Source organism: Anoplolepis gracilipes, chromosome 10 (genome assembly GCF_047496725.1).
Source record: "Anoplolepis gracilipes chromosome 10, ASM4749672v1, whole genome shotgun sequence".
NCBI classification, from domain to species: domain Eukaryota; kingdom Metazoa; phylum Arthropoda; class Insecta; order Hymenoptera; family Formicidae; genus Anoplolepis; species Anoplolepis gracilipes.
The window spans coordinates 4408448-4435645 of record NC_132979.1 but is presented as its reverse complement, the minus strand read 5'-3'; the positions used below and the strand labels follow the sequence as shown (position 1 = coordinate 4435645).

General features: G+C 35.4%; 1 protein-coding gene and 1 long non-coding RNA gene across 2 annotated transcripts in view; both read left to right on the top strand.

Moving 5' to 3' along the window:
• The first annotated feature begins 68 nt into the window (after nucleotides 1–68).
• Nucleotides 69–27198, top strand: part of LOC140669994 (uncharacterized) — a 49041-nt gene continuing 21911 nt past the window's right edge. The window contains exon 1 of the mRNA XM_072900287.1: nucleotides 69–1113. Within this exon, the coding sequence (XP_072756388.1) occupies nucleotides 675–1113 (439 nt within the window). The 5' untranslated portion in view covers nucleotides 69–674. The remainder of the gene's footprint in view (nucleotides 1114–27198) is intronic.
• On the top strand, nucleotides 6785–15643 carry LOC140670014 (uncharacterized). The gene is made up of 2 exons (XR_012047457.1): nucleotides 6785–11893; nucleotides 13239–15643. It is a non-coding gene; the product is annotated as an uncharacterized lncRNA (long non-coding RNA).

The window sequence follows — 27198 nt, the reverse complement described above, 5'->3', positions numbered from 1 at the left end:
GCGCCCGCAGCATGGCGAGACTCTCAGGCGCCTGCGTGGCGAGGTGACGTCATTGGCGAACCGGGCAGCTCGCCGTCTACCAGACACTCAGTCTCGCCTCGGCGCTCGAGGAGATTGTTTGTGTTGTATTTTTATCGCGCTCCACGCCAATCTGCCATCGGGAAAGCCGCCCGCACGATCGACATCAAGATCGATCCTCACGTCAAGAGTCTCGTGGGCAGGGAGATTTAAAAAGTGTGAAAATAGAGCGCCAGGTTAAACTGCCGGTCATTCACCTGATGGACAGCTTCAAGATATTCTTATGCAAGAGTAGAGGACAGATTAGACATTGAAGAGAAAAACGGTGTCGAGTTGAGAAGAAGAAAGTCTCTCTGGGAAATCATTTTTCTCGTTGGAGCTGGCTTGGGAAAGTAGGACTGTGGAAATAAAGATCGCCGATATCGCAAACGCGACTCGCCGTAGAAGCAGAGTGATAAACACGTGCGACTAACGTGAACCTTCGACGATCCAACTACATCGTACTATTTCGCAGGGATGCGCACCGAGTGAGATAGAATCCCTTCCGGGATTATTATTCCTTCTGGGATCCACCCGGACGTCCCGGATGTGACTAGTGCACCATCATTGCGATTGATTGACTTTACTATGAAATCTGCTGCGATTATTATGAGAGGATGAGCTGCTCGGTGAAGATCTCTTGCGGTAAGAGCTGGAGCGGCCCGCAGCGCAGGATCAGCTCCCTGGCAGAGGAGACATGTCCTTCGAATGTCGCCGTGTCCACCAGCTCCGCTCTCGGCCTCCAGGCCGCCCAGCCGACATCATCGACATCAAGCTCGACGATCACGACCAATACCACCGCCACCACCACCGTCACCGTAGCCTTCAACAACCCCGTGATCAGCACAACCAGCACCACCACCATCACCACCGCTGCCACCACCAACATCAACGTTACCGTGGTCGGTGGTAATAATCAGAGGGTTGTTCCACCACGCCCCGTAAAGTCGATCGCCGCGAAGAAAGGGGAAGACACCACGAAGCTGCTCAAGTACATCGACGATAACGTCATCGGCAAGAACGGCACGTTCTTCGGGCCGTTTGGCCGCAGGAAAGGTCAGTGATCAATATAGTGGTTACTTTGCCACCCCTTCTTTCGCGCCCTTCTCGCGACCCCCTCCATCGCGTGCATGGCGGTCGCACAAAGGAACGACCGATTGTTCATGCGGTCCACCGATCGTGATTATCGATATAGAATATTAATGTTAACCTTTGTTATTTTCGGTTTTATTACTATCGAGTCTCTTATTGTTGGAGAGTAATAGAGCTTCGTCTTTCTGACCAATCATTGAGAAGCTTCAAAATGATTAATACCCTGATCAAATTGAATACACTTGCTCAAGGTCGAAGATAATCTCCTGGGGATTATTTTTTTCAATGCTTTAGAATATGATACCGTGTCGTCTTTAGAATCATCGGGAAATTATGTCACCTTAAAACATTATTTATATTTAGATTATTTATCATATTACACACATACATTTAATCTATGTTATATAAAATTAAAATATAATTATTTCAGATATAAGTGGCAATTTGCTAACAATGTTTTTTTTTTCATATTTTGAGAAATGATTGAATACTTCTATTCATTGTCCTGGAAAATTGTTCTGAAATTGTGTTTATTTAACATGCTTTTTTTTTCTTTTTTTTTTAAATAAGCGTCATCTATGAGATCGCTGTAATTGTTTGTTAAAAAAGAAAATTATTTTACTGACTTAGAATAAAAAATATTATTACGTAAAATTGTTGCACGCCAATTAAAAAATAATATACAATGCAATATTGCGCTTTTCATAAAGTTTATTAAATTAAAGTATAATTATTCAATATTTACAGTAATAATTGATTAATTAATATATAAAAAGCTCGTAACTTGTGGTATAATGCATGAACATTAAGAATCTAAGTTAAAAAATTATAAATTATAATTAAAAAATTCGAAGCTGATATAATTGCCTGATAATTTCGCATGCCAATCAATTATAGGTGTAAAGTCGGCAATGACGAAAAATTTGCTTCTCAAATTATCGTGGCGTAAGCTTTCGCCCGCACACGATTGGGATACCCTCCAAGTGCCGTTGGCGTATACCTTCCGTAATTCGATACTACCTCGAGTAGTAGCACGGAAACCCTTGCCGTGTTTCAAAGTTATCAGCAATTAAGAGCATAAAGCCGTATATTTTTAGGCTTTGATCGACTGGCGAAAAATCTCACTTGCGCGCAATAGGATCGATATCGGAGCTGGGCTCTATCGACGCAGTAGCAATTGATCACACGCGTTTCATGCGAAACTTTTTCCATGTCATTACCTCAAAATTCTTTATCTACTTCTTGTTTTTTTTTCTTTTTTTGTGAACGCATATATATATAAATCAAGGCCGGAGATGTACGGCTGTCTTTTTAATTCATTGAAATTAATTCTCTGACAGTAGCGATCCAAACATTTTTTAACTAAAACACACAAGTTCTATGGATCTAGCCTTTTATTAAAAATAATAAATTTGTTAAAAATTTTCTGAAAACAGAACAGAAACGAAAAGCAGACGTAAATATTTAAGAAAATTAAGATTTATTTAGATGTAAACAAAAAATGAGAAAAAAATATTAATAATAATTTTGGACAATCTTTTTTCTAGCTATGTAACATAAAAGAATTTTATTAAACGCAAAAAACTCATATTTTTAGAATAATAACTTTATATAATACAATATATTTGGAATTAGTCGAATATTTTAGACACACTAGTAAAAATTTCTAAGTTCTACTAAAGAAAAAGTAGAATTTTTTAACTACTTCTATAATCAGTATTTAAACAGTATAACGGTTCTTCAATATATGCTATAAGAAACAAGTTGCGGTACGTAATGGTCCTGTAATTTATTTGAATCGATTTTTTTTCTAACAAGTCGAGTAGACTTTAAGTGTTATCTATAACATTAGTAAACGTAAATATTCTTTGCTTTTAATTATTCAGCGGTTCCGTGCGACTCATTATTAGGGTGTCATTGTCCGAGAATCACCTGAAAGGCCACGTGCTACCTTGGAAACTCCACACTGGTCGCCGCGATCAATAAAGCGCGCGTGAAAAGCGTCGTGAAAGACCTTGAACACGAAAAGAGGGAGGGAAGGGGTAAGGTCCCTTTTCTGACATGTGTCGGAAGAATCGCCAGTGGAAAGTATCACGATGGATGACGGACTATTTGGAGTATACGATTCGCGGCTTATTTGCACGAAGTCGGTTTCTTCGGGCGTGCTCATAAATATATCGGGCTGACGTCATACATCGCTCGGCACGATGGCGACCTTAACTCTCTTTCGCGCGCGCGCTAGATAGCTCCTCTAACGGAATCGCGTGGCGGTCGAGAAATTTCGCGAGTTAAATTTCTTACGTTACAGCGATTTATTTTTTGCTTAACGAAGTGAAAGTTTGCGATCTTGAAATATTCGATCGGTTTTCTATAAATCGCAGTAGTAGTTTTTGCAAATTTGATAAATAAAATATAAATTTTGTTGTGTATTTCTTTTTCTTCGAATCAGATATTTCTGAGATAAGCATTGCACAAAAAAATGTACGGTTTTTTAATTTCATATGCGTTAAAGTGCAGTTATGAAATTTATGGTATCGGAAAATATATACATTCGCATACACAGCACGTGGTGTATTATACATGAAATGATGCTTCGTGACCTCCTACGCGCAGTTCACGATCTCCGCCTAGACACGTGCCAGTCGAATAAATTGCTAAAACTACGGTGCGCTTACGCGGCTCCATTTAGCGAATAGACATACGTTGTCTGATGCGATCATACTCGGTAATTCGATTTGCTCTTGATGGCTTTTTGTTCGAGCATCAAAGCCACTTAATGGCTTACTCGTGTGATGATCGAATATAACAACGTTTGTATGTTGGCTATAAACATCGTGAAAAGAGCACGTTGATGCATCATGTAATATGTAATACGATCTATACTATGAAATAAAGAGAGCCTCAAGATTTTAAACTGGATATTTTTACAACGTTTTTCTTAGAAATATCTAACTTATTGAAAACGAGTTGATATCTTTGAAAATATCGAGTTTAAATATTATGTTTTTGTCACAATTTTTTTTCGAAACGTTCTGTTTCAAAGTCAACACTTTCACAAATTATATTGACTTATAATATTTAGAGCAAGACACATTTGTACATAAATAAATGTAAATGATTATTACACAGATTTTTGTATATATTTCGGCAAAGATGTGTAGTTATATATGTATAAGACATCTTGTCGTTAAAAGCAAAACTAATTGCGAAACTAGAAATAACAAGTGCAAAAATATGATATTATATATCGCTCATCAGATCAGATACGATAACGTAGCAGGCCTAACAATAGCAAAGCTTTGCACGTTGAAGATGAAGTATTGATAAATACTGTTTTTCCTAAATGTGACTAACGTTAGGAAGGAAGGTGGCCTTCACCGAAAAACAGGTTCGCCATGTGTGATTCATGAGACGGGACTAGGTGGGAAGTGACGGAAATCTGCATAAAATTTGCAAGTCGTGCCGTTTCTTAAAATTCTCTTTGCTTTATATGCAAGTCTCGAAATCATAATTAGATTATATTTCTGCTTTAATAGTCGTGAAAATAAAATAATACTTTTTTTTTTTAAATTGTAAATTCTTTTTTAATTAAAAATTAAATTAAATAAAAAAGTGATAACTACAAAAAAAAAGGTTATTGTAATTTTAAAATAGTATTCTAATACATAATGCATAACAGGACTGGATGGCATTCAGACATTTTGCCAAAACTACAGCGAACAAATTTCTCGAGCGATGAGATTGCAGATGTTCGTGATGGATGAGCCGTTGTCTTCTGATAGGTTGATCTTAGTCTGACATGTCTCGAGGTCGATGGGAGATGCGATCCTGTTAGGTCACTATTTTGCGTGGACGATGATCACGTGATATTCCGAAGAAATAAGGATGACTACGTCATCAACAAAGAATGACTTGTCTATATCTCATCTTTCCTCTCTAGCAGTCTGAATTCTTTATTCTCAACGAAGTCAACTCGGTATTTTATTAAAATTTAAAAATTGTAGAGCATCATCAAATATTTGTTTAATTGATTAAACATTTATCATAAATCTTTTATATCACGAGATACATATTTCGAAATAGCAATACGTGTGACAATCTTTAGCGATAAAACTTTACAAACACATTATAAGCAGTGAATAATTATAAGTGACTATATTTTTACAATCGTATTTCTTCGAATAACAAAATTTCTCGCGATCGAAGTTGAGCATTCTTATCAGGAGCAAGTGTGAGCACAAGAGTTGTTAAATATCAGCGACTGTCTCTCTATTGTCTACAATTTATCTTCTCGCTCGAGAGACGGTGATAGAGCTGCGACCAAGTTCGATTTGGTTTCTCTGTACTTCAGTAACGTAGATGAACATCGTAAACATGATCGAAGTTCACAATACAGTCGGACCTCTTATCCTACGACCCTCTCATGCTACGAAACCTCTTATCCTACGACAAAAAATCCTCTCATGCTAAAGAGGACCGCGAAAGGGGAATTATACCCCCACTCTCAAATTTTTGTCGTAGGATCAGAGGTTTAAGGGGAAGATTCCGGACCGAAAATGTCGTAGATTAAGAGACCCGACTGTATATACGCCCCTACGCACGCACGCACGCGGTGTTTTCCATCGATCCGTCAATTTTGTTCTGTCGCGTAGCGTGTTTCCGAAATATATGATAATGCGCTCCCAGGTCGACAATAATGGCGCACATGACCCAGTTATTTATCTTGTGCCAATCTGGTTGACCCAGTTTCTTCCCAGCATTATAATACTGGAGTCCACTTGCAAATTGTGTGGCGCATTAAAAGTATTCTTACTTTGTCAACTTATTTTTTGATCGATGTGTGACGCGAAAATCGTAATTGATCTGTGAATCGTGCTTTTTTATAAGATAGTAAAGGATAGAAAATAGGATAATATATCATAGAGAATGAGTTTCATTATTTGAATGAACTGAAGCTCGGAAAAGGATTCGTTATTGGAAATGATTATGAGATGATTACATAAAGAAATTTTATATAATAAGCGCATTAAAAGATGAATCAAACGGAATAAAGTGATTGTACAGTAAAAATAAAATTTTTTATTAAATTGTTTCTATATACCTTTGATAATTTTCGATAAGATTAATCGTTTTTATTGATAATAAAATAAAAATTAACTTGAGAATAGTCGCTCTTGTCGGTAGCTCTGTTTCTCTCTTTTCTTTTGTAAAGTAGATATCTGCAAAAATTAATAATAATCGCCGCTTGATAATAATCTATATCGGCTGTTATTTTGAAAAATAATTTATATCTATATATAGATATTTTTTTATATATAATTGTTGCAAATATAATAAAGAAGAAGCTTATTTGTAAATATCAGCCAAGCATAAGAGAAAGAATCATTATGCACGATAAAGTCATGGTAGATACTAAAAATCATTAATTCTCTTCAATCGATTAAAAAACATTATTAGAGAAAAATAAATATGATTCAAGATACTAATATACTGGCAGTATAACTCTCTCTCTCTCTCTCTTTTTCTCTCTCTCTCTCTCTCTCTCTCTCTATATATATATATATATATATATATATATATATATATATATAAATAAATAAAAACATTATTAGAGAAAAAAAGAAATATGATTCAAGATACTAATATATTGGCAGTATAAATATTTATACTGTCAATATATTAGTACCTTGAATAATATTTATTTTTCTCTAATAATGTTTTTTAATCGATTGAAAAGAATTAATGAATTTAGTATCTAACATGACTTTATCGCGCATAATGATTCTTTCTCTTATGCTTGGCTGATATTTACAGATAAGCTTCTTTTTTATTATATTTGCAACTATTTATAGTAGAAAAAAAAGTATCATGTATTGATATGGACGATGTAACAATCCAAATAGAAAACAATATAATAATACAAAGTGGCAAAATAAAATAACAGTAACAGTATATAATACTGAGCTCATAAAAATTACGAAAGCTGTAGGTATGTTTACAGGAAGAACTCTGATTTATTTATTGAAATCAGTGATTACATATTAATCATTTGAAATCAATGCAAAATTAGTCTACTACGTATCTGTTACGATAACAACGTTTCTAAAAATACACTCAAATGATAATTATATTCCTTTTGTAAATAAGTACTTTTATACTAAATATATGTGATAAATAAATTAATTATTTTCATTTCTGCCCTGAAAAAATAAACCGTTTGAGTTAACTAACCGATGGGAACAATTAACAGCAATTAAAACAATTTCCCTGAAGGTCGATTTGTCATTGTTAAGAATCTGAAGAATAATTTTTCTCTTGAGAAAAAAGTGCACGTAGTCAAGTAAACACGCACGTTTATATATATATATATATATATATATATATATATATATATATATGTATATGTATATCGAATCGTGACAAACAACGTTAGCATTGTACGTCACAACAAAGATGAGTATTCATTGCTTGATGTCATCACGAGAGACGTGATATGAATTTCGTGCTGAATCTTCGCTCGAGTTACAATTCGATGTTGTCCCTGCTTTCGATCGGAAAAGTACTCGTCAAAGATGACTAATTCGATGTTGGGATCGTGAATCGTGCACAAATCGGACGTTCGCGCTTCGATTTAGTCAGCGGAAAATTTATCGCACTCGAGGAGCGCATGCGAGCAACCTATCGACGCAACGCCGTGTTTTCGATTAAAGCAACGCGATGTTTGCAAACAGCTGATTATATCAGATAAACTAGACAGAGTTCCGATCACCGTTATAAGTAGCATTGCGTCGTTATCGGATGTAACAACATGCTCCAAAACGCGTATTTTTCTCTCCTTTCAGTCTATTCGCCTCATCGAGAATATGCAATGTTATCTTTTTATTATGTGTATCTTCAACGCATTTTTAGATCACGCATTTATCTTACGTACGGTTTATATGTCATCGGAGCTGCAATATATTTTTGATGTTTGGCTCCACTGATACGTCGCACACGTTACACGTTAATGCTCTAGAAATAATTACGATTTCGCATAATGATAATAACGAAGTTGAGTCATTCTACGACTAAATTTGTAAAGTAAATTAAGAACTCCTGTCATTATGTATATTGATAATAGATATCTTTATGCATTTTTATAGATAATATATTTTGATGGATTGGCAAAAATTATTAATGAAAAACAAGTTATTTTCTTCTTATTGTTAATATTATATTATTATAATTATATTAATATGGTTATCATTTTTTATATATAATATGAAAATTTTCTTAAATATCTTCCCGCATGCGCGTAGCACTGTTTTCCTATTAATAAACAGCTCGGTTCTTTCTTCCTTTGAAAGTTAGATTAATATTAGATTACATAAACACATACACACACACACACACACACACATTTAACACGCCAGCAACACGCAAAGCCGATAATCCAGGAAATTGTCGCAAGTTCTCAAACATCAAACTATAATTTCCGTGCCGTGAAATACTCTCGATGGAGAAAGAAACATGAGATAACAATAATTCTTGTTTGCACTGAATGTCCACCGCATCGTCTCAGGTTTTGCTATATACAAACGGATGTCCGATAGTAAATATCTAGAAATAACCGTGACGCCAACATTGAAAGCTATATTGTAACCGAGTGAAAATCTATAGGTAGTGGTCTTGCATTTTTACTAAAACAAATATTTGATGTTAGAAACGCATTGCAAATATAACGTCTGGAATTATAAATATTAACTTTTTATCTCTAGTGTAGTTCACTAGAGACCTGCATAACTTTGAGAGGTAGTTTTTATGATTTTAAAGAGAAATTTAAAAAATTTTATTTTAACAATTATTCACCCAAAATAATGAGACCTATGGTATATAGTATGAACAATCAATAATTAATAAGAAAATAATTTAATAAAATAATTGCACTATGACACATGAAAGACAAAAGATGGAAATGTCGTCTCTCTGGTTCCTCCTTTTTTTTTTTTTTTTTTTTTTTAATATCCTAAGTTTTTCTTTATAGTCTTGTCGCGGATAAAATGATATACGTGTGGTGACCGTGATCATGTCGTAAAGAGTTGAGGGTTATTGGAGCGACGGCTCGCCGTTTAACCATAAACGCGCACTTGAGAAGTTGAAACATACGGTTGAGAACGGGATACATTTTGTCGCGTCTACTCTCGTATGTAGGTGACAGACGCGATTCGCGAAGCGAGATCCGTTAACGGGACGCCCCGAGAGAGACGTATGTAAGCCACCGACCGATCCCGGAGACGCGGATTCGCGTTGATTCGCGTCCTCGAATGTCCCGTCTTCCTCTTAAGGATATCGGCACCGCGTCGCGTCTTCGCCGAAACGGGAGATGCTTCGAATTTATCGCCTCCGTCCGTATCGTGTCGAGACGACGACACGATCGTTATTACTTTAAGGTATAATTAAATTGTTCATTTTTCGAAGAACCTTGTGACTTGAAGGCGAAATCGTATAAGCTTGTTCGCGGTCGGCATTGTTGGTCGGAATTGTCCATTCGAAGATTTTACGAACGTCGTTGCGACTGCTCGCAATGGACGCAAATCCGCATGCTTATCTCGCGCGCGTTGTCTTAATCTTCCTTATGATGATACTACTGATGCATTATAATCTTGTCGTTTATTTTACGATTTCTCTACATATGGTTTTTCAAGTATAATTGGCTTTTAAATCAAGTGCTTCTCATACGGTCGTGGAAAAATATTAAAACAAACATAAATCTTAATTATGATATATTTTTTTGAAAGCATGTTTGATATAAAATAATTTTGTGTATCGCGACGTGACATCTTTCTGTCTTTGTCAGTAATTAAATATTCGAATCGTTTTGTAATACAATAGCGAATTTATTACAGTCTTTTCTAGATATGTGATATCGTTAACAACGTTTATCAATACGCATTAAGTACGCACATTAGTCAGCGTGTGTGTTGAATAATTTGATATCATAGTGGAATCGTGTGATCGTGTAGAACGCAAAATTGTTGGTGAAACGTTTTTAACCTTTGTACGTTGCTTCGTGCTTGTATACTTCAGTAGACGTGCACGCGATGTGCAACAGCCTATGCATTATAAGGGAACGCGTAATCATCTTAGGCGATTATTAAACGAGATAACAGATATTGTGTGCACACGAGGTCGATCACACCTTCTCCATATTTTTAAAACTAGAAACCTCTTAATAATTACATAAACGTGTGATAAATTTGAGAACTCGTCGTTGAAATACATCGAAATATATAGGATACATTTTCTAATTTTCTTTATATTTAAAACTAATCGATAATTATTCCCATTCTTATTTAGACTATATAGTTAGATATTGGCTTGATTATATAATAGTAAGAATTTGTTTCTATAGTAATTAAATGCAATTCATTTTATAACTTAATTTTATGAAGAGCAAATTAATTCGTATGAAAATGAAGTATATTTATATATAAATTAAATGTGATAAAGATTATTTTTGTTTGAAAAACAAACACAAATTTATAACAAAAGTTCCTTAAAAGCGATGAATGTAAATAAATATTAAATCGTTAATTATATAATCTTTTATTTGATTTTTAAAAACGAGTAAAATGCTCAGCGATAATTTTTTCCTTTTCTTTTTACATTTTCCTCGCGGAAAAGGCGTGACAGCTAAGTTGTAATGAATTTACACAAAACCCGTTTGTATTCGATAAGAAAATAAAACAACATAGTAACATGTTTGAGCATGATAAAAAAATACGAGTTTAGGCAAGTTTTGACACTGATAATGAGTCAACACAGCAATATCGTCAAAGCAATACTATCACTGTTGCACTGGCACAACTGTTTATAGCAAGTGAGAAAAGAAATATTTTTATATGACATTACTTTAAATTTTATTTACATAAAAACAAGTATTTGAATTTCTTTTAATATATTACCATAGAATTATTTTTCGTTCTATTTAAATAAAACGACTGAATGAAATTAAGAATAAAAATAATCAGCTCATTGATTAAACAATGCAGTTATGACAAAGGTAAAAAATGAAATGTTACGAGAATTTTCGTCGTATCTTTTTTATATTTTCCTCTAACAAAGAAATTCAAGATTACTTTGTCTGATTTAACTTACAATTAATTTCATTCCCGGTAATAGTGTCGATGCGGAAAGTGTCGCGTAACGAAATGTGAAAACAGCGAGGCTTATCAGAAATTGCGCGGTGGCCAGGCGTACGAATGCGTTGGCACGCATCACAAATTTTCCGCGGCCGGAAAAATCCACTGAGCCGATCTTCCCGTGATGCAGCGCGTACGCAAGTTGTAGCACGCGCTTGCGCGATGATAATAGACCGGAGATGCATAGAGTCGCTACGTATGTATGTACAGAAACGCGCAACACACACATCGTCGACGGTAGCGACGCCGGTCGAATAAAGCCGAGCGTTCACCCGCGCCGTACGTTTGGTGCGCACCGCATGCTCGTGCTCGTGCTCGTGCTCGTGCTCGTGCTCGTGCTCGTGCTCGTGCTCGCGCTCGGATCGGGACGGATAGTTATGCCGCGCTCGATCCGCTCGGTGTGCGTTACGTAACGCCCTTTACGCACCACGTAAGCGTTACAGGCGGAAGCGGGCCGCGGCTATCTACATTCCAAGGGGAAACGACGACCATTGTATAGCGCGACATGCGCTATCCGCTCTTATCTGTTTGCATACACCGCTCGACTCCTCGAAATGCACGATGTAGGAAAAAATCATATTATATATATATATATATATATATATAGAGAGAGAGAGAGAGAGAGAGAGACGAAAGAAAAGAAACTGTTAATTTAAGATTATTTGATTTTATGTTATTCATATTTAGCGAATATTTCTCTTAAAATATCAAATTTAAAAGTAAGAAGGTAATTATGAAAAATAATAAAAATTATGAAAATAATAATAAAAAAGTAAAAAGATAAATAAAAGAAAATGCACTGAATAAAAATCTGCGTGAAATTATACATGTATAATTCATGTAATTTATTTGTTTTGAAGTATTTTGTCAAAAGGTTTTGTAAACTTTAATACGCACACACACACAGTATCGGTGCTTATTATTATTCTTCGTGTTAATAACAGATTAGTTTTGATATAAGATACATCTTGATTCAGACTTTAGACTCTCTCGTTTGTATGACGTATTCTCTGTATTTTAAGACGCATCAGTCTTTTTTTATCCGGAATGATTCAAGCCTTGTACAAGTCGAAAACATAATCGAAGGAGATTGCCAATTGCTACTTTGTTATCAATTTGAGATATCAGAAATATCATAGAAAAAAAGACAAAATTAGGAATACCAGATGCCAATTTTTAATTTCCTACATTCTATCGTGAATGAAAACACGTGTAAAGTGATGAATTGTCACCGTGGAAACGCATTATTAGAAGGTGCTTTTATAAATAGATACTGCAAATGAAAATGAATACATATACTCGTGGGACCATTATATGTACATGTGAAAGTCTCAAAATAAAACGTACGCCTATGACACTCGGTAGATTATTATTTGCTTTTCAGCTTCTCTTTGACAATCTTCTTTTGACGTTCCAAGATTTAGAAAGTCCACAAATCAATATAGTTGTACAAAGAAGATATACTGCTGTTAATGTTTAAATGTTGTTTGCTTAAATAATATTATGCTTTTTCCAATTCAATTCCGATTCAATTTTTACATTATGTTTGGCAAGGAACATGAAATTTCCGGCATACTTTTGCAAAATATATTTACAAAAAGATATCTATACAATTTCAATTTTTACGTATCAATAATGTCTCATTGAGTCAATCTAATTTTTTGTATATTAATAAAATATCGAGATGCGCTTGATAAAGAAAATTTTATGTAAAAAAATATATGAAATGTATTATTATTATTCTAAATTTTTGCCAAGAGCTATAGATTTATTGTTTGAATGTAGTTTTTACATTATTCTGTCGTGCTTTGTTAAAGATATTAAAAAAATAAATCCACGATACAGGATTATACGATGAAATTGTGAAAAGCCTCGAATAAGTACATCGCTAATTTCTTTTTCCGATAGCCTTGCCACAAAAATTCACGCGCCATTGTACATCCGCGTCATCGCATCTCAACGGTAACACAATTTTATGAGAACGGGAGGTTGGCCGGGTGTAATAAGGCGACGAAGAGTCTCAAGGTCGCGGTATCGATCCGTCAACCCTGCTGCCGCCGCCTATTTCACAACTCTCTCGCGATCTGCTTCGCTCTCACCAGCATCACAAATTTTCGGGAATGCAGCCGGAGAGGCATGGTAAAAAATTAAACAATCATGATACAAATAAAGAATTATTTATGACGAGTTATTAGAGTACTATACATGAAATGTTAGTTGAATCTTTGAATGCCTTCTTTTAGGAAAAAAAATCTCAAATTTTTTATTTGGAAAAATATAAAATTATTTAAATACATTTTTTAAACTTATTAAATTCATAATTCTTAGATAAGCCAATTATCAAAGCTCGTTCTCGTATAATAATTTGAAAGAGAACTTTTACTTTGCTTGCAATATTTGAAACGCTGCGTGAATGAAAGAGACCAGAATAGCGAATCTAAAACGCAACGTTCTCAATCTCTCGTACATATTCGCGTTTAAGACAATTAAGGAACGGTCGCGCATTCGTTATGCAAGACTTTCTATTTAGGTCTCGTTTCGTTTCTCGTGAAAGGCGTACGAATCTTGGACGGTTGGTGTAATATTAAAGATGTGAATTCTTTCGTGAAAGATAAAGTGCTCCAATGTAAAAATAGCTTCGTTGTATAATTCTGAGGCATGGCATCGACGTGATGAATAACGCGAATGGCTATTGTAAGACACGATATCGTCGATTGACTTTACATTTGCCGAGTAATTATCGATAGATAATTCCTTCCATCCGACTACAATTATTTATCTTTGTCGATTGTATGTTTCGGTGCAATTACGTCTCTTTGAATCGAAACACGCTATCGCCAGCTTTCTGGAAACATCCATAGGCATTTCGAAGAAAGCAAGGCGATATACGGTTTTAACAATTGAAAGAACTGTTTTACGATACAAGGTTCTCTCTATCTAAATTAGGGTTATAAATTGTCTAGTAATCACTCCAAGACAGCCTGTGACCAACCTTAGAATCCCGGCACTTCGATCGGGTGAAAGCGCTTGGATCGGCGTCGCGCATGATCAGCCGCGGTCACACGTATCCGTGATTCCTTCTGGTCGATTTCCTTCCGTACAAACGATGAAAATACGACGGAAAACTGGGTGAAGCTATAGCGAGTTGAGGCGTGGTCGGCCGATAAAATATTCGTTTTCTGTATGTCCAATATTTTAGCGTTTACACATATCTCCACGCTCGTAACTATTTTTTTGAAAATATTTTTCACGCTAGAAGAAAAAAAAAACATACGCGAGGAATACAAAAACAAAACTTATATTTTCTCTAAAAGCACAATTCTTATTCTATATTTTATTACATTTTATTTATCGTTATTTATTTCTTTATTAGATAAAAATACATAGTTCAAAACTAACATTTCATATATATATATATATATATATATATATATATATATATAAATTCAAAAGATATGAGATTTCTTCAAACTTTCTGCAAAGCTTCAAGAGTGAAAAATGCGATTTTTTTCTATACATGAATTCGATGAGAACATAAGAGAAATTTAATTATTGATCGTATCTATTTTAAAAAATAATATATAGTCTTCCTCCGATATTTTAAATCTTCTTTGCGTACGAAAGCGAAGTGGGGGCTTTTACGCAAATTTACTATCGCGAGCGAAAGGTCATGGGTCAATTAATGAGGCAATCAATCGACTTTTTTGTGCATACTACACTTGGTCTCTTCGGTGACGAAGTTAGCTTCTGATTTATGTGTTTACGGTAGTTAGAATGATGGCGCTCTCACTTTCCGCGTGGCCGCAACGCGTTGTGATTCCAGCACGATTCATATTATGGCCGACACGTATGCGAGAGAGGGAAGGTAAAAGGCGCATGGTTCTGAGAGATATCGACGCAGCTCACCGGAAGAAGCGACAACTCCATTTGTATCTGATCGTGCATGAGGATATCGCGCGCGCCATAGGAAAATATCTTGAATAATTAGAAAGTGCTCGTTCACTTTTCATTCCGGAGATCGCCGACTTAACTTAGTAAGTAAGCAAGTATAGCTCTCGTGTCGTAGAGAGATTACATTGAATAGCCGCTGGCATAATAAGAGAATCAACCTCGAGCTTAATTGATTTGTAGTAGTTGAATTAATTGGAAAATAAATCGCTTCACACAATAATTAATTGTAAAATCGAATTAAAATAAATTTCCCTTAAATTCTCACCAATAATTTTAAATTGATATAGTAATTTAGTCGACATAAAAGGTTAAATATTTTGAAATGATATTAATTTTGAATTAAATTCATGCCGAATAGATAATTAATGAAAAATTAAATTATGCAGACAAAGTCCGATATGTGCGGCTAACATAAGTAGTATGTACTGAACAGAACGACCGAGGAAAGAAGATACAAAAGAAAGGCAGACAAAAATAATGAACAACGCTTTCCCTGTACCTTGTCCTGTAATTACGCCTTCTATTTTCATCATTTCGGCTCTCACGACACCCAGCTGTCTCGTGCACGTCATTCTCGAAATACTCATCCACGCGAGACGTTTACTCATCCCGCAAAAGTGGACAAGAGACGATATTGGCGAGACGAGACGAGACAAGAGATGCGCAGTCATCGTGCCCGTCATCCTTTTTCTTCATACCTTTTTCTACGATACGATCGTCCGACAAAGTCCATGTTAACGGTAATAACATTCGGGAAAAAAGTGGACGGACGTGGCAAAACACGCCCCGAAAATATACGCGCGACGGGGATATACCAACGTCCGTGACCTCAAACTGTCCGTCTATGTCAATTTCGAGCAACGTCACTGGACAACTTTTTCGCCAACTCTTTCTCTTTCTTTCTCTTTCTGCCTCTCGATGTATGGCAAATTAAACGATGACCAATTAAAGGCATACGGATTCGAAAACTACGTCAGCTATGAAGTTCATCATAGTATGGTCTCATGCGATGATTTCATTTCACCTATTAAAGCATTGAAAGTTCTTCTCCTGAAAGAAGAAACGAAATATCAAGGTTCAAGAGAATTAATTAAACGTAATATTTCGTGAACATTGCATTAACTGTAAGGATTGACAGCGCAATACGATCTTTGACTCAGGAAGTAAAAAACTCGCGAAAACACGGCCACGTCATCATATCGTCTTCTTTGCGTGAGATTTCGCAGAATTTCATTTGATCCGGATCGCTAGATACAGCCTAATCTCGAAAGATAGGTTTTGAATTACGTATTATGACGATTGTTTTTCGACCTAAGCCTAAAGCATACACTTGTTTAACGGATCTATCTACTCGGACCTTGAATCAAAGACAAATTTTCAAGAAAGTAAATTATAGACTAAGATACTTGGTAGTATCGATAACCTTGCTTGATTAATTCTGATTGTGAACAGCGATTCGCTATCTTTTTCTAGATCGTTGGTATAGCTGTAATATATAGGCAAGGAAAGGAAAGTCAGTTTATCAGATACGGCCATTAAGAATACTTGCAGTAGCAACCATGGTAGTTACGGATAATAATTTCCTTTTCCTTTCTGGAAAATGCAATCGTAGTTATATAACGTAGAGTTTTAGATCAACCACTGATATTAATTATTGTTGTCTTCCCGCGACTAATTTATATATAATAATTAAAAATATAAATCATATTTTTTAGATTTTTAAATTTTCTTTATCAGTTCAATTAAAATTGAGAATTAATAATTTATATGTAACTTGTAATCGTACGGAATAATTATTTCAGTAAATTTTTGTTTGCATCGTTAAATTTGGAGCAAGATGGATTAATGTATATCCATTTGTGTCCTAATAGGATTAAAGCCAAAGTTATTGCTAAACACATCCATGGTAAACACAGCGTATATAATTTCGTCGCGCATTAGCAATTCATTGCCGACAATCGATTCTAATGAAGTTGTCAGGAAATGATAATTTCATTAGCATTGCTAATATTACGCGTCGTAAACATCAACTTTCGATACTAGGCACATTAGTTTTTGGCATTTATACATATTTATCTATAGGATCATATATTTTCCAGAGCGGAAGATTACGAGAGTTGTCGTCGTTAATAAGTTTTTTTTTCTAAATTACTTCCTGTAGTAGAAATCTCGAGCTTGTTTCGAGAAGTTCTTGCGTAAATTATCGTCGACATTTTTCTGCGGAATCGTTCGTCTTGTGGAAATAGTTGTTCCCGCAACTTCCTTTCACCGGATCAATTTGATCTTGTTGTGAGGATCAATCGACATGGCACGCGAATTGCGTTTCCCCTTCTTCCTCATATCTCTGACGTCGTCGCCGGCCGAGTTAAAAGGCGTAATCACACTTACGATGTCATTCCTGGAAGCGTCAGATGACGCAGATATCACTTCTACTACAGTTATTATAGGGGCCCTCGAGAATGATGTATGTGACTTGCCGACACGCCCTGCGTGATGCAAACTAAAATTTTGATTTTTTCGATGGGTTGACCCGGTTTGAGCGCTCCTTTATTAATCCATAATAATCATTCACTGTCAGAAGAGCTAAATCGATCAAAATAGTTTTGTTACCGCACATGTCCCACATTACGTTCGTATATAATTTTTTTTGTCAAATTAGAATTAATCTTTTCTGAACAAAAATGTCCAAAGATGACATTATCTATTGCGATTTCTTTATCTTTAATATTACAATAATACATTTTTTATAATATTTAGTTTCTTAAATCAAAGTTTATTTAAAATCGATAATAATAGTTTTCTTCTAAAGTTTTGTTTGCGAAAAACTTTTTATTTGCAATCGCTAATTAAAAAGAAAACAATCGTTCAAAATAATCGTCTAATACAACACTGTCTATATTACAGTTTATTTTGAAACGTAAGTAACAGATATTTTTATTGATTATTTATTATCTGGAATAATACGACTACATCTAGTGTTCTTTTCAATCTTGAAGAAATTTAAAACATTTTTCGTAACACGGGTGCGAGTTGCGAAATAGATTGTTTTAAGATCCGCAGTTATATTTGCGGAGAGAATAAGATGAATCTTAACGTCAATCAAGCACTCGCCACGCATCTTGACGCGAGATTCGGTTAATAGCTTTAGTTATTCGGATTCAAAACATTAGAGCGCGAGCCAGCATGCGTGTCGCAGTGGAATAAGCCCGCATCGCCGTAGGAGTCGTCATGCACCGGCATCATGCGACGATGCATTTCCACGATCGTCCCGTGACGACGATGGCCTTCGAGGTGGATGCTTATATTCGCGCCAGCCAAGCGAATTCCTGGCGAGGTGCCTGCTGAAAAAGCCACCGAAAACGTGTATCTACCTGAACGGACGGTGCGTCGCGGAATCGAGTGATTAGATTCACGTCTCATTCTCAGACTCCCGTGTCGTTTTGTGTCTCTGTTGCGTCTCTTACGCGTGACGGCTATTTCCCGTGCAGCTATTTTCGCGCGCGAGACAAGTTGCCGCGGGATGTGCCAGGTGCCAGGTGTTGGAAAATCTTCAAGTTTTCTCAAATGCTGAGGAAAATATAAATAAATCTAGTTAATGTGTTTAATGGTTTCTAGATTCTCAGAACTCTCTCTGGGAGATTCTGCTATATAATACTAGACAATATCTAATAGCGCTTATGCAAGCAAGTACACGTAAGTCATTATAAACTTTGAGAAGACAAGCTATTAGCCAACTACAAAAAGTGAACAAAATCACGTTTATATTTCGTGCACTATAGAGAGAAAAAATACGCTTACACACACATATATATATATATATATATATATATATATATATATATTTAACCGAACGTATCATTTGGTTAATACACCCTTTGGTAATTTACAACCTAGATACAGTTCCCAGAATTTGAAACGAGAAATACTCACGAGAGAGGCAATTCGTGCTATAAAAGAATAATTGTACGAATTATTGAAACGGTTGCACGAATCTTATCGAGCTTGTACACATGACTGCAATTCATGTGTAACGGCAGCTAGTCATTTCGTCGCTCGCAATTTGAATCAGATGTGCGAGTAGTGCCGCGAGAAATTTTCGCATACAAATGATATTCCGATCTAATGGCGTTGTGTACGAAAGAGTCGCTGATGCGATGCTCCCTGCGACACGTGCTCGCTCGTGTTATTGAAAATAATGAAACGTGACTTCTCTCTTGTGAGATAACGCACGCATGATCGCGCGCTCTATCCGAGAAACGAAATTCGATTCGCGCGAGATATCTACGTCGAATGTCAAAGTGCATTCTTGTATTTCTTCGCGAATTTCGCGTTTAACTAATGTTACGCGGAAATGCGTAAAACTATATCGGTTTTCTTGTAATGGAAATAGAAAGCTTTATAATATTGTAAATTATCTTTATTAAGGTTATCAAAAGTTTCTACAATATATATAGACTATTTTCTGATAAATTTGCGCCAATTGCTTCCGTACTACGTTATATATTAGATGTAAGATTTTGATATTTGCATTTTCTTCAAATAACTGTGCCACGATTTGCCGTTATTATGCGCTTGTGCTTAACGAATCGATGCACGAACGTCATGTCGGAGTACCTTATGAATTTCGAATGTTTCGCTCGATAAACGTACGGCACCGTTCGCGCGGTCGACAAAGTTTATGGGCGGTGTTAAAAATACAGTGGAGAAAAATATATCACTTTGACTTCCCGTGCCTCGAACGTTGACCCCGAACTCGCACCTATTTTCGGTCAGTGCTTTAATCGCGCCTCAAAGTTTTCCCTTTGCATCGGGACGAAGGTAACCGATATTGGTGGCTTTCCGGGAGAATCTTGATGCAGGTTTGCATGGATGAGAGAGACTATTATTTCGCGAATCGCATGCATTCTGTCACGAGACAATGTCTTGGAAATCGGCCAACTTGTGTCTGCGATGCCTCCGCGATTCATTTCCTCTCCTTTTCATTCTCGCCGATCCGAACGGATCTTCCATCGTATACATAATGCGGTTGTTTCTTTTTTTTTTCTCTCTTAGGTAAAGGTAAAACATTAAACGATGTCCTCCAAGAAAATAATCGTCTAAACATAAGCAAAAAGACCATTTGCTTCGTTGATAAACTTTGACTAATGTGTTGACGGAGCAATTTTAATACTCGCTTTCATTTCTGCTAGTCTTTATCAAACGCGGAAATTGATATTTATAAAATACCGATGGCGCAATTGACAGAAACTGTTTAATTTACCATGGCTGATTTCATTATCATTATTATTTTTTCAATTAAAAATAATCTATCTAAATTATCCAAATTTCTTTAAACATGTTACATCCAATCGTCACAACTTCTTGTTCGCGATCTCTCACGTGTAAAAGGGATTATTTAGAAAATTTTTAGGGCTCGTGCATTAAAACGATGAATATCATAGCGCACGTTTCTCCTTTGTCTCTAATGCAATTTCAATTTCCCATGGGCCTCGCGGCTAAAGCACGTAATAAAGCCGGTGAGAGCCCGACAACTTTTCTGCCGCTCGGCACGAAGGCTTCCGGATTAAATCAATAAGCGTTTTAGATTGGCCGGTTCGATATTGGGAACACGATAATAGAGGAATCGCTGTGTGAATACGCGAGTTAGCGACCTTTCCCATTCTGTCTGTCAGGAGTCCTCGGGTAAAATCAATGAAAGTGAATGCAGGACGAGCGTTGTATATATTTCACGATAACTGATCTTCATAAAAACCAAGCAGAATCCGAGAAAGTAAGACATCATCCACGCCCATATAAAACACGAAGTTATCGTATAGAAATCTTTTTTATCGCGATTTGTCTTTCCGAATAAAAATTCCACGCCATTTCTACGTCTATTGTGCTGTAACACGAAGAAAATTTTCCACACGCTAAAATTATCCACGCTCCATCAATTGAGCCCAAAATAGTGGAAATTGCCAACGTTTCTTTTTAGATGCTATTCTACGACGCAAAAGCGAATCTCATTCGAATCACCAGAATCGTGATTTTCCTAGAATCATATTAATGCAAAATGTATCCAAATAATTAATCTTTAATATACACATGCGTCTATTAAAATAAATTATTTATTATTTCGAATAAATAAGGCTCCTAATATTTACAAAAAAATTTTTCTCGCCTACATCTCTTTATAGAATTTTCAAAAATGAGAATCTATTTCTTGATAAAATACACCAGGTAAAATATGTGCCCTGTGCACGTTTCAATTTTCGCGGAAAGAATTAATTTTCAAAAAAAAATTACGTATTAATATCCGCGTTTATTCACCGGCTTGATAGTTGCTTGTTTGAAAATAAATTATATTTAAAAATATATTTTTAAAAAAGAGGAGTTTGCTTTACTTTTGTCAATAAAAATGTTAGAAATAAGGAAAAACGATATATATATATATATATATATATATATATGAAGGATCAGTATTATTAAATATTAGAACCGACTAGACATCAGTCAAAACTGTGATAGTAATTAAGAATTAATATAGTTATCGTATTTAAATCTTACTACGTTGCCCTAATCAAAATATCGCTCGTGCAGACTCTACTGCTTCAACTTCACGCCCATTTCGTGCTTTCTCTACATGAATATCCGCTGATAGCGCGATCGTGCACGATCAGCTATAGACGGCGACCCAATTTACTGTCGTTAAGATCAATGAACATCGTGCGGTACGTGGGACACGATCCGCTCCGTAGAAAGTGATCGAGCATTTCCGACTCTCCGCTATGGATAGCACTGTGACAGAATGATGAGATGATAGAGAAGGAGAGAGAGAGGTGGGAAGAGAGAAGGACAACGAGTGTGTTTTATCGGTTAAATGTTGACGCGTTGAAGGTAAACTTCGTACTGACCGCACGTGATGTCCAATCAGACGAATCTTTCGAAAGGTCAGCTATATATCTCCGAAACGATTCGTATAATACGGAAAATTTGCGTGCAACGTGATGTAATCGCGTATCTCGGATCTCGAGATGGCAGGCTCTTTTTGCCATCTGCACGAGCCGCTGAGTGACGAAGAGAGGGACTTGAAAACATTGCATGTCCCGAGTATGTCAGAAGTACCGCACTTTCTCTGACTCATGGGTATTAGGGGTAATAGGAATGGAGGTTGTTTGTACGTTGCGACATTTGTGGTTTTAGAGACACTAAGGATATTTGAAATTTTTGCAATATTTCAACATGATGTAGCATATAACTTGATATATGTATAAAAATTTAACGAAGAGATGTCGAGAAATTATTTTAATAAACTCTAAACTCTTTAATAATCTTTAAATGTTTGTTAATTCGAAAAGTTGTTGGAGCATTCTTTTGCTTGAATTAATTTGAAAAGTGTAAAAAGTAATAAATTTATTAGAATTTATATTATTAATTGTTTTTATCGCAGCTATTGTTATGCTGTATTTGAACATTGATATAAAAATATTTTGACGCTTTAACATCACTGGTTTGACATGTGTCACCAGCATATCATCCCTGTTTTTGAAAATAAATAAACGCGTCAATTTTTCAATATTTGTTCAAAGAGACAGAAATGTTAATTACTTTGGAATCGATTAATAGAAGGTTAATTGTAAGGTACAACAGCATCAACAAAACAAATTTATCGTCGCGTAAAACGTGCTGTGCAACAAATGCGCAACGAGTGGATAAGTTTGAACTTCCTGATAAGATTCGGATAATTTACGTCGAATGCAATCGATACGCCGTTTCGGGCAATCAAAATACGCAGGGAAAAACGGATAACAGGTCAATCTTAAACGCTACGGAGGACATTATCCAATTTTGCTGATTGCGAATTTGAAAAGCAAACCTTATTGCGTGGCAGTAGTTGCAGTCAGTTTCGTCGATTTCGCCAGCAAGTAATATTCTCTACGATTCCAGAGGGAACAATTTCTGCAATCGTGAATGTTCTACTTTGCGAGGTAAAGATAACAATGTGAATATAGAAATACACGAAACATGAAATCTTGTATTAGGGATCAACCTCATTTTGATAATCGGTTAAGAAAGTAATTCCGAGTTTCGAAGCGTTTTGTGTGTTTTCGTGATTTTTCTTGCGACAGATAAATTAAATTTTAGAAAAAGAGAAAAAACTAAATTATATTAAAATTTCATGTTTATAAGGTTTTTCTAAACTTATTTATCTTTTTGCATATTTAATATATGAGAGGAATGTGTGTGTGTGTACGTATAATTTTTTTTTTTTGCATATAACTAATAAATTATAAATATTAAAAATAAAAATAAAAATTATACTTATGACTGAAATTGCTGAGGCGATAGATTTCCATCTATGAAAAGTAGTTTTTCGCGTTCGATCGGTGAAGGTTATCCTTATAAACATTTACAAAACTATTCCAAGGACTACATCTGTTGCGCTGGTGAAATTCACTTACAATTAGTTGACGGCTGTATGTATCGTGCCTTTCATTTAGCCCGAAGAATTTACTCAGCTCCGTCGAGCGTGACCTAGTATTCAGAGAGTCCTGATTGCGTATACGTCACGTAATATCCTTGATCCTGCAACGAGTTCAGGATATTAGAAAAATACGAAGGAGAAAAAGAGAAAACTTGACATCTATTATATAATACAATTCTAAAACTTTATGTATTTGTACATTATAAATAGAGGAAAATTCTGTATTTTTTTATAGTCTAGAACAGTAGATGCGAAAGACTTATGTTTACGAAAGCAATTATTTTACGACGAAAATTATCTTTATAAAGATTTATAAAATTATTTCAAAAATTATACATTTTGCGTCGAGGAAAAACTTATTGTTAGCAGCTGATATCGCGCCTTTCATTTCCGCTCAGAGAATTTATCAGCTTATTCGAGCGTGACCTAGGAACGAATCTTGGCTTCGCTGATTTATTCGCTGCCGTGGTATCCTTGATCCTGCTACGAGTTCAGGACAAGAGAAAGAAACGTGATTTCGCGCAAGAGAGAGAGAGAGAGAGAGAGAGAGAGAGAGAGAGAGAGAGAGAGAGAGAGAGAGAGGGAGAGAGAGAGAGAGAGAACGAGAAAGACAAAGACGGAGATGGAGAGGAGAGGAGAGAAACATCGGGGAAAAGTATTGTGCGAACGAATGTAACCATTCTTATTGGTTGACGGCCATCGGTCGTCTCGCCAGACCCGGCGTCGCCTGCGGTATATGCCGGGGTTACGTCATCATCGTGATAAGTACACTCATGTGTGCCTATCGTATGTGTGCGCGCGTGTATGAAGTGCCTGTATACGGAGTATACATCAGAATGCTGTATTCATCGCACACATGAGTGCCTACGATAAGTAGACACAGATATCAGAATGTATATGAAAAACCTTGAATATCGAATTGCGTCTATGTGTTGATGATGTTGCGATGCGCGTAAATTATGATCGATCAGTGATCAATATTTTGGATACTAATTTACGTCACGCGTAATGATATGCGCGCTGTCGCGCATCATAATTAATCTGTCTTTACGACCATGTTTATATTCGCGGAATTTTCCGGCCGATTGCCCGAGAACGCGACACAAAGTTCCTTATCTTATCTATTATTTACGCCAGCATCGACACAGCTAGCATACAACTCGTGCAATTGCAAACACGGTTGCCTTCGACGAAGAGAGAACGATTACGTTTTGAGATCCCGACTTTCCAGATTTTACCGGTATAAAATATCGTTCCTTCTCTAATCGTTCATTCTGACTTGTCACTTTGCGGCAAAGATATTTCAAACAACAAGAAATGTCGACATACACCACGGCCAGCTGGATTGCATCTTCGCGGATTCATCGCTTGCTTTTTGCGTAGTTTGTTTATGTGACAACGTATCAGGGTTATGCATTGGATAACTTATGATTTGTGGACGGGCTTTACGCCAACGTCGGGATATAAACGGTTTTATACACGACTATCGAAAGCGATGAATACCTATAAGTCGCTTTTTATATACATAAAATAAACTTGTCGCATCGTTCAACAAACGGTTTCATAACACGGTTTGGAAAGTTTTCCTCAATAATTGAAAAATCGCGAGCGTTTACAAAGCAACGAGAATTTCTAAAATTAACAGAGCGAAGCGTCAAGATCATTTTCTTGTCGGAAAATCGGCACATCACGTTGATGCTGGAGACGCGCGCGGTATACATGGAGCATAAAATAATACATAAAATAATATTTCGCCCGTGCGAGTGACTTTAATGCTATAAGTATCGCGTTGCGTGCCTGCGAGATTGTTTGCAAAACAGAGATAGCGTATTATTTTATACAAACCTTTTTGACGCGCTACACAAGTTCAAACAAGTAAGTCATTGTATGCACGCGAGTTGCGTAATGCACGATTACATCAGTTCTATGTCTCATAGAAAGAGCATACTCATTAAGAAGAATGTTCATGATAGGAGTATAAAGTAGTGTGTACTTCCTTAATAATGTATGTGATTTTTTTTATAGCTCATGATCAAAGTTTTTTTACAATTTTTTTACTAAATAGAGGTGAAATATCGGGATATTTATCTCAATAAATATTTAATTTCTCTTATCATAGCTAACATATGCCTAAATAATATCTCTTAACTTTATTTTTTTAGAATATATATATTTATAAAAGATTGTTTTTTATTTAAATTTAAACTCTTTTTTTTAGTCTTTTCAATAAAATTGACTTTTCAATTTTAAAATAAAAATTTTAAATTTCAAAATAATATTTTTGATAGGATTACGTGATACATTACAATATTTATCATCTGAAGAATTATAATAAATACACATGTAAATTATTATAATAAATAAATAGATGTAATACAATAATATAATAGGAACAAATAGGAAATACATCACATTTTTTAATTGACATATTTTTAAGCCAGTGTAGATATGTAGAATATAATATTGAAATTGATCTTTTATATTTGTTAACTTTGCAATCAGATCTTCTCACCTCAATAATCTAATTAGTCTTATTAGCTGCGAAAATCAATTTTCAAAGTACTCTCAGACGAAGCATGAAGACCTGATTTCGCTCTGACGTAATCGCCACCTTGTTAACAACGTTGGTCGTAGTTCATACGAACCGCCTTTACATAATGGTTTGCGATAAACAAGGTGTCGAGCGTCTCTGGCAATTATTCATTCGATATGTCGGCAAACGTGACAATCGTTTTAATTTTCCACTGTCGATGGAAATTTCATTGTATGAAATTTTAAAATCCGGTATTGATATTTCTCATTATCTTATCTAATCTGAAAAAGAGTGTTTACTTAATCAGAGATCTTTGCATCACTGTTTTATGATTACAAAGTTATAAATAGCTAGAGTTTAAATTTTTCAAAATATTTTCAAATAATATATGAAAAGAAGAAATACAGAATATATTTATATAAATATAGTCATGGTGTCGAAAGTATTAAACATCCCTAAATTTTTTGAATTTCTTAATCAAAATCGGGTGGGTAAGAAAATTTCTTTCAAAAAATTTAAATCAAGTTTCATAAACTATAACATTTTTTCTTCAAAATACTTTTTTTAAAACTTTCCTACGATTTTTTGGCCGAGTTTACATGACTTTGAAATTAAAACCTGTATTTTTCAAATATGTTGTTCATACTCGGCGCAAAATCAACACAGATGAAAAATTAGAAAAAGTATTTTGAAGTTTTAGCTATCAATAATTTTTTAAAAAATTTAAATCTTTTTAGTATATTCTAGAAAATACGAAAAATTGAAGAGTGTTAATATATACTTTCGGCCATGGCTGTAGATCGTACCGTTCATATGCAATACATTTGTATTTCTTGCGCAACTCAAGTATCTCTTGCGCGCAACAAAGAGCGGATGAATTCAAATGCATCTCCCTTACATTGTTATGCGAAGATTGGCTT